General features: G+C 38.6%; 1 protein-coding gene across 1 annotated transcript; it reads right to left on the bottom strand.

Moving 5' to 3' along the window:
* Positions 1-354: 354 nt before the first annotated feature.
* Positions 355-1110, bottom strand: LOC142177003 (uncharacterized). The gene is made up of 2 exons (XM_075245350.1): positions 868-1110; positions 355-711 (listed from the first exon to the last, which is right to left on the bottom strand). The coding sequence occupies exons 1-2, from the start codon at positions 1108-1110 to the stop codon at positions 355-357; spliced, it is 600 nt and encodes a 199-aa protein (XP_075101451.1).
* Between the last annotated feature and the right edge of the window lie 16332 nt (positions 1111-17442).

The raw sequence follows: 17442 nt of genomic DNA, 5'->3' as shown, positions 1-17442 counted from the left end.
TGTGACCTTGACTTTGTAGCCATTTGGCAGTTTCACAAGTAAAGAATAGGGTAAAGTAACTATGTTCTGTAAGTGTGTTTTGTTGAAGGTCATGTGGTGTGAGGCTCCTAAGTCCAGAATCCATAAGTCAGCCTTTGCTTGAAAATATTTGCATGACAGTTTGTCAAAATCTATAAAAGAAGTACAAGTCACAATACCTGCAAAATTCATTGTTGCATTGGTTGGATTTGTGTTGGAACTGTCCCATGTTCCATCACTGTGAAAGTGTTGCAGGAGTCTCACCACTTGATCATATTGCTCCTTTGAGAGGTATACATTCTGGTTGTTGTTGCCTCCTTGATTCTCTAGATCTTCTTATTGGTTTGACATTGTATCAGATGGCATAGCTTGTGCACAAGCCACAACATTTGCTGTAATGTTCATTCCTCTATTGTTCTTGGGATACTGATTATAGTTGTTTGAGTTGTAACTTTGAGCTCCTTGTCGATTAAATAGCTGTGAATATCCATGAAGTTTGAAGCACTTTTCCTTGGTGTGACCTTGTTTCTTGCAGAAGTCACAATAGGGCCTAGGTCTGTTATTCACTGAGAAATTTGTTCTGAATGATCTTGGAGTTGTAATGCTGGTGTTCATTGCACTAGACTCAAAATTCAACTGATTCCTTGGTCGAAACTCTCTTTGCTTTTCCTCTTGTACTAGAAGGGCAAAAGTCTGTGCCATTGAAGGCAAGGGATTCATCATCAGAATGCTCCCTCGAACTACAGTGTAGACCTCATTCAAGCCCATTAGGAATTGTATCAGTCTTCTATCTTGCTAAACTTTGTGCATGTTCTCTTTTGCACCACAAGTGCAATGACAGTTACATACTGATTTAGCACTCGGATTGGTCAATTCTTCCCATAACTTCTTCATTTTAGTGTAGTATCTAGTGATGTCGAGTACTCCTTGGCTCAAGTCATTAATTTTCTTTTGGATCTGGTATAACTTTGCTCCATTTGTTTGATCATAATGATCTTCAAGTTCTCTCCATAGCTCAACTAAAGTGTCTACATACTCCACACTATCTGCAATTTCTTTTGCAAGTGAGTTTAAAATCCATGAGGTTACCATGTCATCACACTTCTCCCATTGCTTAAAACTCGACGAATTCGAATTAGGTTTCACACATTCTCCAGTGATGAAGCCTACTTGTTTTTAACAGAGAGAGATCCCAATACACCTCTCCTCCATGAACGATATCCTAGTCCATCGAAAGGCACTAGAACCAAAACTAACCCAGGGCTATCAGAAGGATGAATGTAAAGTGGACTACTCACATCGATCGTCGATTGAATTTCTGCTATTGTCGTGTTCGTAGTGTCTACATCACCTATCGCCATGTTTGCTTTAGCTCGAGATCAAGATTGAATAATAAGAAAAGTTGATTGATTGAGAAAATGAGGACACAGAGATCCTCGATCAAATGAGTTAAAATGTGAGCCCTAACTTCGAATGTGAAGAGATCAATGGACTGTGATCTATGTTTTAGTGGATTGTCTTGTCAAAAGAGCAAGGCTCTGATACCATGTTAAGCTTGAAGAAGCACGAGCTCAGAGAGCTTCACAACCTACAATGGCAGAAGCAGTTAGAAGCTTCCAAAGGATCGAAGCTAAGGCAGAAATGGAATTCTCAAATGAGTGAAAAGAGAATCGCTTTTCAATTATGCATTAGCTAGAATATATACAATCAGATTAGCTAATGACAGCTAAGCAACAACTAGTCAATCTCTAATCAATTAACTAACCAACCTTTAACCAACTATCGGAAGTCATTAACTAACTATCGGAAAGGAAAATAAAATACAGATTTCTTATAATCTTAATAATATATATATATATATATATATATATATATATATATATATATATATATATATATTATGATTAGCATGAGCAACAAATAACTAAGCCTTAACTCATATATAGAATCATGATGTATGGCACTAGGGTTAAGGTTGACTTATTTTATGTTTGTTATGTTATCCTAAGCTTTTTAAGTACGTTTGGCTAGATTATGTATACCTCTCAGTTAATTATGTGGTCTCCAAGAATCGTCTTCCAGCTTCTGAGGTAATCCTCAAGTCTTCTAACACAGGGCAGTCAAAATACAGGTATAATTCTATCTTCTTTTGTTTCCTTAAGAAAGAGAGACGTGCCTAAAACGACATGTAAGTAAATTGTGCACATTAACAGAAAGAGGAGATATACTTGCAATTACTATCACAAGAAATTCACCGCCTCTTGTTTATTTTCTAAAGGGTCTCCACTTAGTTCATACCAGGTTGATTTCTGAGGTAAAGGATGGAAGAGTCACCAGCCTGGTAAAAGGGGTTCAAATTTCCTTTGATGCAAAAGAGCCGGGAGATCTTGTATTATTAATCAACTACCTTTTCAGCATTTTTAATTTTGTCCGAGTTGTTGACCATCGTCTGACATCCCACGGAAGGCTCCGCGTCAAAATGACTCCCCAAAAACTCTAAATGTGATGTTAATCTTTTCAATTTTTCAGATTATTGAAATCAACAAGAGTTCAAGATAAATAAAGATCTTTTATCACGTAATTATTATGACATACTTCTGTTTCGTAGCATATATGGTCAATTTTGACATGAAAAGTGGGGGCAAAAGAGGGGCAAGGACGTTGCTTTTATTGGTAGTCCGAAACCTAAATAATGATATTTTGGATTCAAAATATTTTTATACAGTTAAAAAAGAATTACATTTCTAACTAAAACGCAATATTATACTGCATTTAGCTTAACGAAAAATTAACCGTTAAAAAAAATATAATATAATATTACATTTTAATTAATAAATTATTATTTTTAATATAAAACGCATTACAATACGACGTTTTAGCGTTTTACTTCAAAGTGCCATGATAAAGCATGCATACAATCACAAATTACAATAAAGCTTTGTGGAAGTACTCAAAAGTCGACATTGATCATTTAAAAAACATAAATATACGTCTCCAAGTAGAGCACTTCTACCGCTATATAAAGGCGATTAGTAACTTAATAAAAGATAGAGCAGCAATCTGGTTAGTAAAGGCATAGCAAACTGTTTTTTTTTTAATTCCATTATTACTAGGTCCTAGATATTAGGATAATCAAATGACTATTTTATGTAATGTGAATTATATTTTAAAAGAGTAAAATATACGAACGATATTTCGCTAAAGGCCTTCATACTTTTGATATAATATAGATAGATATAGATAGATATATAAATTGAATATGACATGTTATAATTACTGACAATGACCAATTGTACGTTTCATAAAATGATAACTAGCCAAAAATTTTCTCAAAATAATACTGTGTAAATTTTGTATATTTAGCCAAAGATTTTCTCAAAGTATTACAAATCGATTCACACAATTTAAAAGTACTATACAAAATTAAAAAAAAAAAAAATTAGCAAAATTATAAAAGTGACGTTTGGACGTATTATTTAAGAAAATATCTAAAATTAAATAAACTGATTGGAAATATTTGGTTCTTAAAATTTGAGTTTGAACAATTTTTCCAAGAACCAAAAATTTGATTCAATTATTTCAAGAACCAAAAATCAAGAATCAAATTTTTGGTTCTTGAAAAAATTGTTCAAAACGCAAATTTTAAGAACCAAAAATTTCGAATCACTTTATTTAATTTTGGATACTTTCTTAAATAATATGTCCAAACGTCACTTTTATAATTTTGCTAATTTTTTCTTTGTATTTTATGTAGTATTTTTAAATTGTGTGAATCGATTTGTAATACTTTGAGAAAATCTTTGGCTAAATATACAAAATTTATACAGTATTATTTTGAGAAAATCTTTGGCTAGTTATCATTTTATGAAACACATAATTGGTCATTGTCAGTAATTACAACATGTCATATTCAACTTATATATCTATCTATCCTATATTAAAAGCACGAAAGTCTTTAGCAAAATATGTTCGTATTTTTTACTCTTTTAAAATATAATTCACATTACACAAAATAGTCATTTAATTATCCTAATATTTAGGACCCAGTAATAATGGAATTAAAAAAAAAAACAGTTTGCTATGCCTTTACTAACCAGATTGCTGCTCTATCTTTTATTAAGTTACTAATCGCCTTTATATAGCTGTAGAAGTGCTCTACTTTCGAGACGTATATTTATGTTTTTTAAATGATCAATGTCGACTTTTGAGTTATTCCGCAAAGCTTTATTGTAATTTGTGATTGCATGCACGCTTTATCATGGCACTTTGAAGTAAAACCCATTATAATACAATGTTTTATTAAAATATTGTATTATAATACGTTTTACATTAAAAAATAATTTATTAATTAAAATACAATATTATACTACGTTTTTTTTAACGGTTAATTTTTCGTTAAACTAAAATATAATATAATACTGCGTTTTAGTTAGAAATGTAACTTCTTTTTTTTTAACGTATTTTGAGTCCAAAATACCATTATTTATGTTTCGGACTCCTTTTATTGGTGCGGTGGCAAGGTCGAGTTGTCTATTTGAGGTGGGGTTAGAAACAAAATTGAGATGGAGAAATGATAGTTGAGGCTAAAAGGAAAAGTAAGCGCATCACGTGCAGGGGTGCAAGCAGATCCAAATGAGGAATAAAGCTAACATGGACCCAAGTCCGAGCTTTGGGGTTTCCAAATTGTGTGTGCATCTGCCATCTGATCTTCACATGATCATGCCCATTTGCCTTCCTCTTCAGTCGCTTGCATGCCAGATACAAGGGGTTCATATTTCTGGTGGATATCAGGAACTGATACTGGATAAGATATTGTATTTACGTATTTGGATATTTCTGCATGTGTGTACGTTTATGTGTGTTTTCAAAGAGGAGAGAGAGAAAGAGAAAGAGGAAATGGCTGGATGTTTGAGTTTTTGGAGAATGTTATATTCCCTAGAGAGCAGCGTTATGAGTTTGTGATATTGCGTGTGTTAGGTAGAAAGTTTTAGCTTTAAAAGATGTGCTTTATTTGAACAATATAAAAGCGCAACTTATTATAGTTAGCTCCTATTAGTGTCAGCTGATGGATGCACATGACTTGAACACCCTAGGCTTCTTGTTACTTCAAATTAAAGTTCCGGCTCCACCCTAATTTGGTTTGGTAGACACACTGCCTCCCCAAAGTTACCTACATGTATTAATATTGGTGGTAGTAAAATGGGTAAAAGAAAATAATTATCCACTCATATTATTCATTAAAAAATAGGTTGGTTAATGAGCTTTTTAAAAATTGATCAAATATAAATAAGAACAGTATTATATATTCACTTAGAAAATGGCTAACCAACGGATAACTAGTGGGTTTAACTTTTATATTTGTAAAGCCTCAAATTGGGGGTTTCCCAAGTTTGAGAGACTAGGAATTCCGCCGGTTAACCCATTTTTTATCCGTATTAAATATGAGTCGGGTTGGATAATTTATCCGTTTTGCGTTACCCGTTTTCGACCCATCCATAACCGACCCGACTCGCCCGTTTCTCACTCATAATTTAGGTAATGATTTCATATCATAAGGTTTCACACTTGTAACATCCCAGCCCGCTAGTGATATTGTCCGCTCTGGGGCTAGGTCCTCACGGGTTTAAAACGTGTCACTAGGCTCTAAAGTTTGTTAAATTTTATACCCAACATCCCTCTTGTGTTTTGTCGATGTGGAACTCTGTCTAAAGTTTGGGGTGTTACCTTATGGGCTCAGTGTCACACCTCCTTTTTGCGCGCCCGCCCCCGAAGGGTTAAATGCACGGGTGGAGTTTTTCCAATTTAAGTGACAATATTCGAAATGAGATTATTTATTTAATTCAGAGTCGCCACTTGGGAAAGGTTTGGCTTTTGGTGTCCCAAGTCACCGGTTTATCTTGAATCCCAAATCGAGGAAAATATTCGACTTTTCCAAATGAAGTCTGCGAACCAGAAATTCTAAGTAAGGAATTCTGTTGACCCGAGGGAAGGTGTTAGGCACCCTCGAATCCCGTGGTTCTAGCACGGTCGCTTAAATTGTTATAATGACTAAATATCTTATTTAAATACATGTTGTGACTTATGTGCTTTGATTAAGTTTAAACCGCTTTTATTATTATCATTTATTTTTATGGAATTGCAACGTCGTGAAAATGCATCTCGAACCACGTCACAATCAATGCACCCGTAGTTGTTAACACATTTCGACTCCGTTGAGATTTGGATTCGGGTCACATCAATGCGCACCCAAGTTTAAGAATGTAATTTATTAAAGGCGCGCCTAAAGCAACTATCGTATTGTTATTTTGGGAAGGCCGCAAAATTCGCTAAACGGCCTGTCCCGAATTCTAAGTATTTTAATATATACATTTAGAGGGCCCCGCAGCTTGTGTATTTTGTTTGTCGAGGCTCGTCTCATTTTATTTAAAGAGGATAAATCTTCGATGACTACATCTTTGTTATGTTTAGTCTAAAATAGAAAAAGGAAGATACATGTTGATTCAAGTATATGCTTTGGGCCTAATTCTTATTGATTTCGGATTAATTATTTATAAAAGCAAAGAAAGTCATACTTTATGAGAAATGTCCTAATTTGACAAAGAAATTACATGACAAAATGCTATGCTTATATCCAAAACATCTCTTGAATCGAATTTAGACTTATTTAGGCGGGATTAAGGGGATTAACTTACTAGGCATTATTACCAACGGGGGTTCGAACGTGCTCCTATATACTGCCTAGCGGGTTCTGATGAAAGAAACTAAAATAAAACAGAGCATTATTGTGAAGGTGGAAGCATTTTATCCTATGCATATCATTATAGCTAAACAGGAATCTGGTCAGTTACTATGTCGAATATTTGTACAATTCTACGTATTGTACTATTACTTAACTCATGTCAACACACAACTATAAACTAAGATACAAGAGGCTAAACTCAGTTAAGTATTAACTAACTAGATTTTTTTTGCTATTGAATTACACATTAATCAATTTATACAGAGAAAATCCATAGACCATGAGCATTACAAACAGATATTTGAACTTCTTCAAAAACTCCTTTCATTTCATGCTTTCGAGCTGTTACAGTTAACACCAAGATGGGACTCGAAATGTGTACCTGGAAATACTGAAAATGCAAAGGAGAAGAAGGAGAAGATGGGGAAATCAGCAGCAGCAAGAGACAGGACTAGCAGTAGCAGCAGGACATAGAATGGCAGCAGAAATAGGGAACAGAATAGCAGCAACAACAACACACGAAACAATTGGAGTGGGATCAAGACCTCAACTGGAAATACTCAACTAGACCAAATCCTCGAGTAAAATAACAACAACCAAGCAGACTCAGCTGGGATTTGGAGGAAAACAGTGTTGCACAAACAGGCCCAGATTTAGTGAAATCAAAACAACAGGAAAGAAAGCAATTTCTAGTTTTGTCTGTCTGAGTTATCAGACAAAAAATTCTTTTCCAGTTTTCTGTTTCCAGATCTTTCCTCTCCTGAAAGTTTCTCCTCCCAAATTACTCTGTTCTTGTCAATATCTATCTCTATGTGTGTGTGTATATCACTCAATGTGTATCACCCTCTCTTTCTTTCAAAATATTTCCCACAGTGTGCCTCCCTCTATCTGTGTGTGTCTGTGTTTTTTTTCTCTAATCCTCAGGGTTTTTTCTTCCTCTATCCTCTGTCCTTCCCCCTCTATCAGATGTCCTCTAACCTCTCTTTATAAGCCTTCACATTACCCCTTTTAACAGCCTGTTTAGAATATCACCATACCCCTCCCATGTGCCTTCCATTTTCAGTTCCACTTTAGCTAATTAAGTATTAACCCCATCATTCCCCTGGCAGGCTTAAACTTTCCCATTTTATTAACTAAAAGCAAGCATGGGCAGCAGGATGTAGTCTGACAGCACATGCTGTCAAACCATTTTTAAATCCAAAGCCCTTTTATGCAGGAAACAGGCTGTGCACAATGCACATGCTGTGCACAAGTGCACATGCCATCAACTCAGATTTCAATTAACAATCTACCCTCAGATTCAAATATAGCAACTATAAGTGAACCTACTTGATCCTTACTTTGATTCAAACAAAGTTGCAGCAAGCAACAGGTGCAATCGTTAACATTTGAACTACTGAAATTAATTGACGACATTTGTCGACTCGACTATACTAGTTATAACTCATACAGTCGTAACCAAAAATCAAACATTTAACAGTATCGACAAGGTTCGCATTACATTGACTGAGCAGAATTGTGCTTCGAGGAATCAGTTAATCAGTACAAATTTGGAATTCAACTAATTGCTCAACAAATATATACATACACACTATCAGGACAAGTAGAAAAAGACACTTAATCAAACAACAAGGGTTCAGGCAAAGTAGACAGGACACAATTAATAGAAACTCAAAACAAAACAGACTTCAACAATCACGAACAGCTTTTAAAACAAATCACACGGACTAAAACAAGTAAAGGAAAGAAAGCAAACTCACCTTAAAACTCGAAAAATCAAAAGTTTTGAACTCGGATTTGGACAGACCTTTCTTAAGGCTGAACGGACTTTAATCGAAGTGTTTCTCAGATGAGAAACACCTCGATTAAGGTCCATTGGGCCTTAATTTCTTTGGCTCGAACAAAACACGGACCAGTGACGAAGAATCACAAAGTTCCAAAACTCAGATCTGGGATTCATGCTTCCCTGATCAGATTCGGACCAAACCAAGTATGGTTTGGTCACGAGGGGGGTCTGGGGAGTGTCTGGTGTGAAGCTGGGGTTAAACGGTGTAGATCGAGTTTTGACTCGAATCTTCAAATGAAGATTCGAGGACCTAGAGGATGATTCGAACTAAACGGTCAACAGGTCTATGTTCAGGGTGGTGAGGGGTTTCTATGGTGTTCAGGGCGAGGTCACCGGCGTTCATGCCGCCGGTTTTCATGGTGGAGGATACAGGGGCGGCTCTAGGGTTTGATGGGGATGAGGTTGAAGACGGGAGCTGGGGTATCAGATGGGGGGGGGGGGGCAGGGTAAGGTTATAGGCTTATATATGGAATAGGTGGGTTGATCTCAGCCGTCGGATCAACTAAAATCAATGGCTTGGATCTAAAGGCCTAGGGGAAACAGTGTCGTTTCAACTAAAGGGGGTTTGGGTTGGTCCGGGTGGAAACGGGTCGGGTTCTGTTCGTGGGTATGGGAAATGTGATCTTGGCCGTTGATCAATCTGAGATCAACGGCCTGGATCACACTGGATTAAAACGGCGTCGTTTGGACACCCTGGGTATCAGGTTGGACTGGACCGGGCAGGCCTGGTTTGGGCATTGTTTGTTTGGGCCAATTTTAATAAATTGGCCCAATCCGGAAGAAGAAGAGAGATTTCTTTTTTCTTTTATTATTTTTATTTCTTTTTCTTATTTATTTTAAAAACAAAACTAAGCAAAAAAAAATCAAATTAAAATTAAATACACACTCAATACAATTATTTGCACACACACTAAAATATTTCAAAACAGGTAAAATCAAACAAAAATAAAATCACGGACGAAGATGCCTATTTATGATTTTCCGTTTAACGACCGGATTACGGTTCAAATTATGCATGACACACACATTTTTTGTATTTTGTTTTAATAAAGTAAAAATGGGAAAAAATCATAAATAACCAACAAAGTGCCAGGTAAAAATCCCAAACTTGTACAGCAGGGCCAATTATTATTATTTTTTATTTCTCTTGGAGCGATTGTCGTGCGAAACAAAAATCACGTGCTCACAGCTGCCCCTCTTTGTTCGGAAACACGAAGAGTTTTCGTGCAAAGATAAAGTGAGCGTGTATGAGCGATTTTTGCCTATGGACCACTCCGTATGAAGCATGTTTTTGAAAGATCTGACCGAATCTTGCTTCAAAGATTTCCTACATATCCTGGGCTAAACAGGAATCAGGTCAATGTAGTTCGAGAAGTTTTGGTAGCTGGGACTACCATGGGATTGCAATGCTTGCTGCTACTGCTGTTGCTGTTGTCACTGCTGCGTCACTGACCGCCTTATTACAACCAAACAAAAATTGGAAACTGAACTAACTACTTATATGCATGTCAACTGCTAGTTACAAGATTCCTATCTATGATTCTTTTACGACTTGATCTTGGGTCTTAGCTGATTCTGCTTGTAGACTCCGATCTGAATCTTGATGCTTGCGAGTTGCGGCGACTTGTTTAATCTCTGGGATACTGAGTGAGACGCGATTGGCAGGGTTCAGGACCTTAAACAAATGTTGGAGTCAATCTGCCTTCCGTTTACTCCGATATCTCGAGACATCTTCTCTCTTTTTCTTCTTTTTCTTCGTTGATTCCGAACTGGGACTCATCTCGTGGGTCATTTCGATCCATGTGGCTCGAGGTTAGACCTGCGGGAGAAAACAAACGAACGAAATTTTCTGCCCCAGTTTCACTAGGAAAATTTCGTTAATTATTCGCCAGGAAGTTCATAAAATTGATGAAAGAGGATATGCATGCTCAGTTCAGGGTTGGAGCCCTAATACCGACTAGCTGGGGAAAGGTTCAGTTTAGGGTTTAAAACCCTAACGCCGAACAAAGGAAGAATTCAGTTTAGGGTTTAAAACCCTAATGCTGACTAAAGAAAAATTCAGTTTAGGGTTTAAAACCCTAATGCTGATTGCATGGGAAAAAGTTCAGTTTAGGGTTTAAAACCCTAATGCTGACTAAGGAAAAATTCAGTTTAGGGTTTAAAACCCTAATGCTGACTGAAAGGAAAAATTCAGTTTAGGGTTTAAAACCCTAATGTTGATTGGATGGAAAAGCTCAGTTTAGGGTTTAAAACCCTAGTGCTGGCTGAAAGGAAAAAGTTCAGTTTAGGGTTTAAAACCCTAATGCTGACTAAAAGGAAAATACAGTTTAGGGTTTAAAACCCTAATGCTGATTGCATGGAAAAGCTCAGTTTAGGGTTTAAAACCCTAATGCTGGCTGAAAGGAAAAAGTTCAGTTTAGGGTTTAAAACCCTAATGCTGACTAAAAGGAAAATTCAGTTTAGGGTTTAAAACCCTAATGCTGATTGCATGGAAAATACTCAGTTTAGGGTTTAAAACCCTAATGCTGGCTGAATGGAAAAGGTTCAGTTTAGGGTTTAAAACCCTAATGATGACTAAAAGAAAAATTCAGTTTAGGGTTTAAAACCCAAATGCTGATTGCATGGAAAAGCTCAGTTTAGGGTTTAAAACCCTAATGCTGATTGCATGAAAAAGCTCAGTTTAGGGTTTAAAACCCTAATGCTGGCTGAATGGAAAAGGTTCAGTTTAGGGTTTAAAACCCTAATGCTGACTAAAAGGAAAATTCAGTTTAGGGTTTAAAACCCTAATGCTGATTGCATGGAAAAGCTCAGTTTAGGGTTTAAAACCCTAATGCTGGCTGAATGGAAAAGTTCAGTTTAGGGTTTAAAACCCTAATGCTGACTAAAGGAAAAATTCAGTTTAGGGTTTAAAACCCTAATGCTGATTGCATGAAAAAGCTCAGTTTAGGGTTTAAAACCCTAATGCTGGCTGAATGGAAAAGGTTCAGTTTAGGGTTTAAAACCCTAATGCTGACTAAAAGGAAAATTCAGTTTAGGGTTTAAAACCCTAATGCTGATTGCATGGAAAAGCTCAGTTTAGGGTTTAAAACCCTAATGCTGATTGCATGGAAAAGCTCAGTTTAGGGTTTAAAACCCTAATGCTGGCTGAATGGAAAAAGTTCAGTTTAGGGTTTAAAACCCTAATGCTGACTAAAAGGAAAATTCAGTTTAGGGTTTAAAACCCTAATGCTGATTGCATGGAAAAGCTCAGTTTAGGGTTTAAAACCCTAATGCTGGCTAAAAGGAAAAGGTTCAGTTTAGGGTTTAAAACCCTAATGCTGACTAAAAGGAAAATTCAGTTTAGGGTTTAAAACCCTAATGCTGATTGCATGGAAAAGCTCAGTTTAGGGTTTAAAACCCTAATGCTGGCTGAAAGGAAAAGGTTCAGTTTAGGGTTTAAAACCCTAATGCTGACTAAAAGGAAAATTCAGTTTAGGGTTTAAAACCCTAATGCTGATTGCATGGAAAAGCTCAGTTTAGGGTTTAAAACCCTAATGCTGGCTGAATGGAAATAGTTCAGTTTAGGGTTTAAAACCCTAATGCTGATTGCATGAAAAAGCTCAGTTTAGGGTTTAAAACCCTAATGCTGGCTGAATGGAAAAGGTTCAGTTTAGGGTTTAAAACCCTAATGCTGACTAAAAGGAAAATTCAGTTTAGGGTTTAAAACCCTAATGCTGATTGCATGGAAAAGCTCAGTTTAGGGTTTAAAACCCTAATGCTGATTGCATGGAAAAGCTCAGTTTAGGGTTTAAAACCCTAATGCTGGCTGAATGGAAAAAGTTCAGTTTAGGGTTTAAAACCCTAATGCTGACTAAAAGGAAAATTCAGTTTAGGGTTTAAAACCCTAATGCTGATTGCATGGAAAAGCTCAGTTTAGGGTTTAAAACCCTAATGCTGGCTAAAAGGAAAAGGTTCAGTTTAGGGTTTAAAACCCTAATGCTGACTAAAAGGAAAATTCAGTTTAGGGTTTAAAACCCTAATGCTGATTGCATGGAAAAGCTCAGTTTAGGGTTTAAAACCCTAATGCTGGCTGAAAGGAAAAGGTTCAGTTTAGGGTTTAAAACCCTAATGCTGACTAAAAGGAAAATTCAGTTTAGGGTTTAAAACCCTAATGCTGATTGCATGGAAAAGCTCAGTTTAGGGTTTAAAACCCTAATGCTGGCTGAAAGGAAATAGTTCAGTTTAGGGTTTAAAACCCTAATGCTGACTAAAAGGAAAATTCAGTTTAGGGTTTGAAACCCTAATGCTGATTGCATGGAAAAGCTCAGTTTAGGGTTTAAAACCCTAATGCTGGCTGAAAGGAAAACATTCAGTTTAGGGTTTAAAACTTTAATGCTGATTGCATGAAAAAGCTCAGTTTAGGGTTTAAAACCCTAATGCTGGCTGAATGGAAAAGGTTCAGTTTAGGGTTTAAAACCCTAATGCTGGTTGCATGGAAAAGCTCAGTTTAGGGTTTAAAACCCTAATGCTGGCTGAAAGGAAAAAGTTCAGTTTAGGGTTTAAAACCCTAATGCTGACTAAAAGGAAAAGCTCAGTTTAGGGTTTAAAACCCTAATGTTGATTGGCTAGAAAAGCTCAGTTTAGAGTTTAGAACTCTAATGCTGGCTGAAAGGAAAAAGTTCAGTTTAGGGTTTAAAACCCTAATGCTGACTAAAGGAAAATTCAGTTTAGGGTTTAAAACCCTAATGCTGATTGGCTGGGGATAAAGCTCGAGAATACTACACGATCTATTTTTGAGTTTTCTTGTTTTAATAGAAGATAAAAGGGAGTTTCGTGGAAGCTTACCTTTCGAGTGAATTCATCATTGCCGAAGTACTTCCTGTACCCGTGTACCTTCTTCTTTGGGCGACACCTGCTTCTTGCACGGTTGTCTTGGATTAGACCTGTTTCAACCTTTCAGACAAAGAATCATTTGTTAGTTCGGAAATGACGGTCGGTTTGGTGACCTTGATCGTTCCCAGTTGCTTTTTTGCGTCTTTATTTCTGTTGTGAAGTTCCGCCATTGATTTGATTCGAATGGTGAAACCCCTTTAGACTGCTCAGGCTTGTATTTCCGGATTCTGCGATGATTTGCCTCGTAAGGCCTTTTTTTTTTTTTTTTTTTGTGTCCCGTTTTGATTGGAGGTTCTCAACGGGGATTTTATTGGAGGTATTCTGTGGGAATTTGTACAAAAGGAAGCTCGGTGGGGGGATATTTACAAAGTGGATTCTTTGTGCGGATTTTTGTACAACGGGGCATGCTGGGGATTTGTTTCAAAGCGGGCTTTCTAGGGTTCGTTGGGGTAAGCTCGTTGGGGAATATTTACAAAGGGACTCGCTGGGGATGTGCTGAGGAAATTCCAACGGGTTTTTTTTTCATATTGGGGGGACTCTGCGGGAGATTGTTCAAAAGGAGAGACTCTGTGGGGATTTGTACAGAGGGAGACTCTGTGGGGATTTATCTGAAAGTGGACTTGCTGGGGAAGATTTCTCTCTTTCCTCTTTACTTTAAAACACCATCAAACGTCATGATTCATCAGGCTTGGGCAATCGTACCAACGAAATGAGGCGCTTTCCTTCATGAGACGGGAGTCCGTGCAAACAAACCTGCCACTTGCCCTTTCCGGTGTGTCCTGAACTTGGGGTTAAAACACAAAAGGGATTCGAAGAGAAGCAAAGAAAGGAGAACACAAATTCAAGAAGGGAGTGTCCCTTTTGGGACGAGAAAGACTTATCTGAGGAAGATAACGCTGGCTTTAAATGACATGACATGCTCTTTGGACTGGACGTCTAACCTTCCATGAACTTGCGTTTTCCTGAACCAGAACAGATCTGTGATTCCAAACCGGTGGAACTTTGCCGAAACCTTCTTGGGGTGGAGTCATTCTTTTTCGGCCAACAGCGCCCTTTGCGGGTTTTCGCTGGCTGACCTCTCTCATTTCTCTTCCTGTCATCGCTTGAATAGCACTCTTTGTGAGTTTTTACTAAACAAGCTCTCTCATTTTGGTCTCTCTACTCCCGTCGCCTCATGGTGCCTGAAGGTTTTCACCGCCGAGACTCTCTCATTTTGTCTCTCTCAATTCAGAGTGTGCTGGTCTCCATTTGTGATGCTTATTGGTTCCCCACCATATTTGGTAATTGATTTGAAGGCTTGTGCTTGGTAAAGAAAGGTAGATGATACTAACTTCTCAACTGCTCGACGTGCCCCGGTTTCAATTTCAGGGTGAATGGGATTTTATTGTTGGTGTGACTGAACCTCAGGGAGAGGCTGCCTACGTATCCTTCCGGAATCAAGTCAAACGTAGTTCAGGCCTCAATCAATGTTTTGTTTTTTTTTTTTGTTTTGTGATTTTTTTTTTGTTTTGTAAGCGGCTCAAAAGTTGGTAGAGAGAATTGGGTAGTGTTTGGGGAGTAGTGGGGAACAAAACCTTCGCCATTTTCAAACGTGTCAGGACCACTGGAGTATGATTTAGACGTAGTATCTCTTGACTGCATCTGCATTTACTGCTGTGTCGGGGTCATTTCCTTCGATATCACCTGGATACAATGCTCCTCTTGGTAATATATTCCTTACGATGTATGGGCCTTTCCAATTCGGAGCAAACTTCCCTTTTGCTTCCTCATGATGCGGCAGAATACGCCTCAGTACCAATTGTCCTACTTCGAAATTCCGGGGTCGGACTTTCTTGTTGTAAGCACGGGCCATCCTTCGTTGGTATAACTGTCCGTGACAAACTGCGGCCATCCACTTTTCATCAATCAACGTCAATTGCTCTAACCGAGTCTTGACCCACTCGCTGTCCTCGATTTCTGCTTCGACAATGATTCGAAGCGAAGGAATTTCTACCTCTACCGGTATTACAGCCTCGGTCCCATAAACCAAAAGATAAGGAGTCGCTCCCACCGATGTGCGTACCGTAGTACGGTACCCCAATAATGCAAATGGTAACTGCTCATGCCACTGTCGGGAACTTTGGATGGTCTTCCCCAAAATCTTCTTGATGTTTTTGTTTGCCGCTTCCACAGCACCATTGGCCTTTGGCCGATAAGGCGTGGAATTCCTATGCGTTATTCTCGCATACATCTCCCATCAAGTGACTGTTCAAGTTTGCTGCGTTATCTGTAATGATAGTCGCAGGAATACCGAAGCGACAGATAAGATTTGAGTGTACAAAATCCACCACAGCTTTCTTAGTGACCGACTTGAGAGTGATAGCCTCTACCCATTTTGTGAAGTAGTCTATGGCAACCAGTATAAACCTGTGTCCATTCGAGGCCTTTGGTTCAATTGGTCCAATGACGTCCATGCCCCAAGCGACAAATGGCCAAGGTGCGGACATGGGATGCAGTTCCGTGGGAGGTGCATGAATCAAATCACCGTGCACCTGACACTGATGACATTTCCGAACGAAGCTAAAGCAATCCTTTTCCATGGTCATCCAGTAGTAACCTGCTCTAAGGATTTTCTTCGCTAAGACATACCCGTTCATGTGAGGTCCGCACACACCTGCGTGTACTTCGTGCATGATCTTTCTCGCTTCCTCGATATCGACACATCTTAGGAGATTGAGGTCCGGGGTCCTCTTATATAACAATTCACCGCTCAAAAAGAAACCACTTGCATGTCGCCTAATGGTCCTCTTTTGATCTCCAGTAGCGTGCTCGGGGTATTCTTGCGTCTTCAGGAACCTCTTGATGTCATGGTACCAAGGCTGCGTATTTGATCCCGCCTCGATTACACTGCAGTAACCGTGTCTTTCCTTGATTTGGATTTCCAAAGGATCGACGTGGGCGTTGCCCGGGTAGGGTAGCATTGAAGCCAAAGTAGCAAGTGCATCTGCCAGTTCATTGTGACACCTCGGAATATACCTGAACTCTATTGAGGTAAAGCGCTTGCTGAGGTCCTCCACATGTTGTCGGTATGGGATAAGTTTGACATCCCGAGTTTCCCATTCGCCTTGAGCTTGCCGGATGATCAGGTCAGAATCTCCCATAATCAGTAAGTCTTTGACATCCTGATCGATTGCCATATGCATGCCCATAATGCAGGCTTCATACTCAGCTGTATTATTTGTGCAAAAGAAACGCAGTCTAGCCGTGGCGGGATAATGCTGACCGGAAGGCGAGATCAAAATTGCCCCAATCCCTACACCCTTGGCGTTCACGGCTCCGTCAAAGAACATCTTCCAAACATGAGCTTCCTCTGAGATCACTTCTACGGTGTTTACCTCTTCATCTGGAAAGTAGGTATCCAATGGCTGGTATTCCTCATCGATCGGATTTTCGGCCAAATGATCTGCTAATGCCTGGGCTTTCATTGCCGTGCGAGTGACATAAACTATGTCGAATTCCGTAAGCAAGATTTGCCATTTAGCCAGTCTCCCAGTAGGCATTGGTTTCTGAAATATATACTTCAAAGGATCCAACCTGCTTATGAGGAACGTAGTGTGGGCTTGGAGATAATGTCTCAGCTTTTGAGCAACCCATGTGAGAGCGCAGCATGTCCTTTCCAGCAGAGTGTATTTGGCCTCGTAGCCGGTGAATTTCTTGCTCAAGTAGTAGATTGCTTGCTCCTTCTTTCCGCTTACGTCGTGTTTCCCGAGGACGCAACCGAAAGAGTTCTCCAAGACTGTCAGATACAAGAAAAGTGGCCTTCCTGGTTCTGGAGGGACCAAGACCGGGGGATTCGAAAGGTATTCTTTGACTTTATCAAAGGCTTCTTGACACTCAACTATCCATTTGATCGCCGCGTCTTTCCTTAACAGCTTGAATATGGGCTCGCACGTGCTTGTCAGCTGGGCAATAAACCGACTGATGTAGT

This window comes from Nicotiana tabacum, chromosome 3 (assembly GCF_000715075.1).
Source record: "Nicotiana tabacum cultivar K326 chromosome 3, ASM71507v2, whole genome shotgun sequence".
In the NCBI taxonomy this organism is placed as follows: Eukaryota; Viridiplantae; Streptophyta; class Magnoliopsida; order Solanales; family Solanaceae; genus Nicotiana; species Nicotiana tabacum.
Note: the sequence above shows the minus strand (reverse complement) of the source record. Positions and strands in the feature narration are given on the sequence as shown.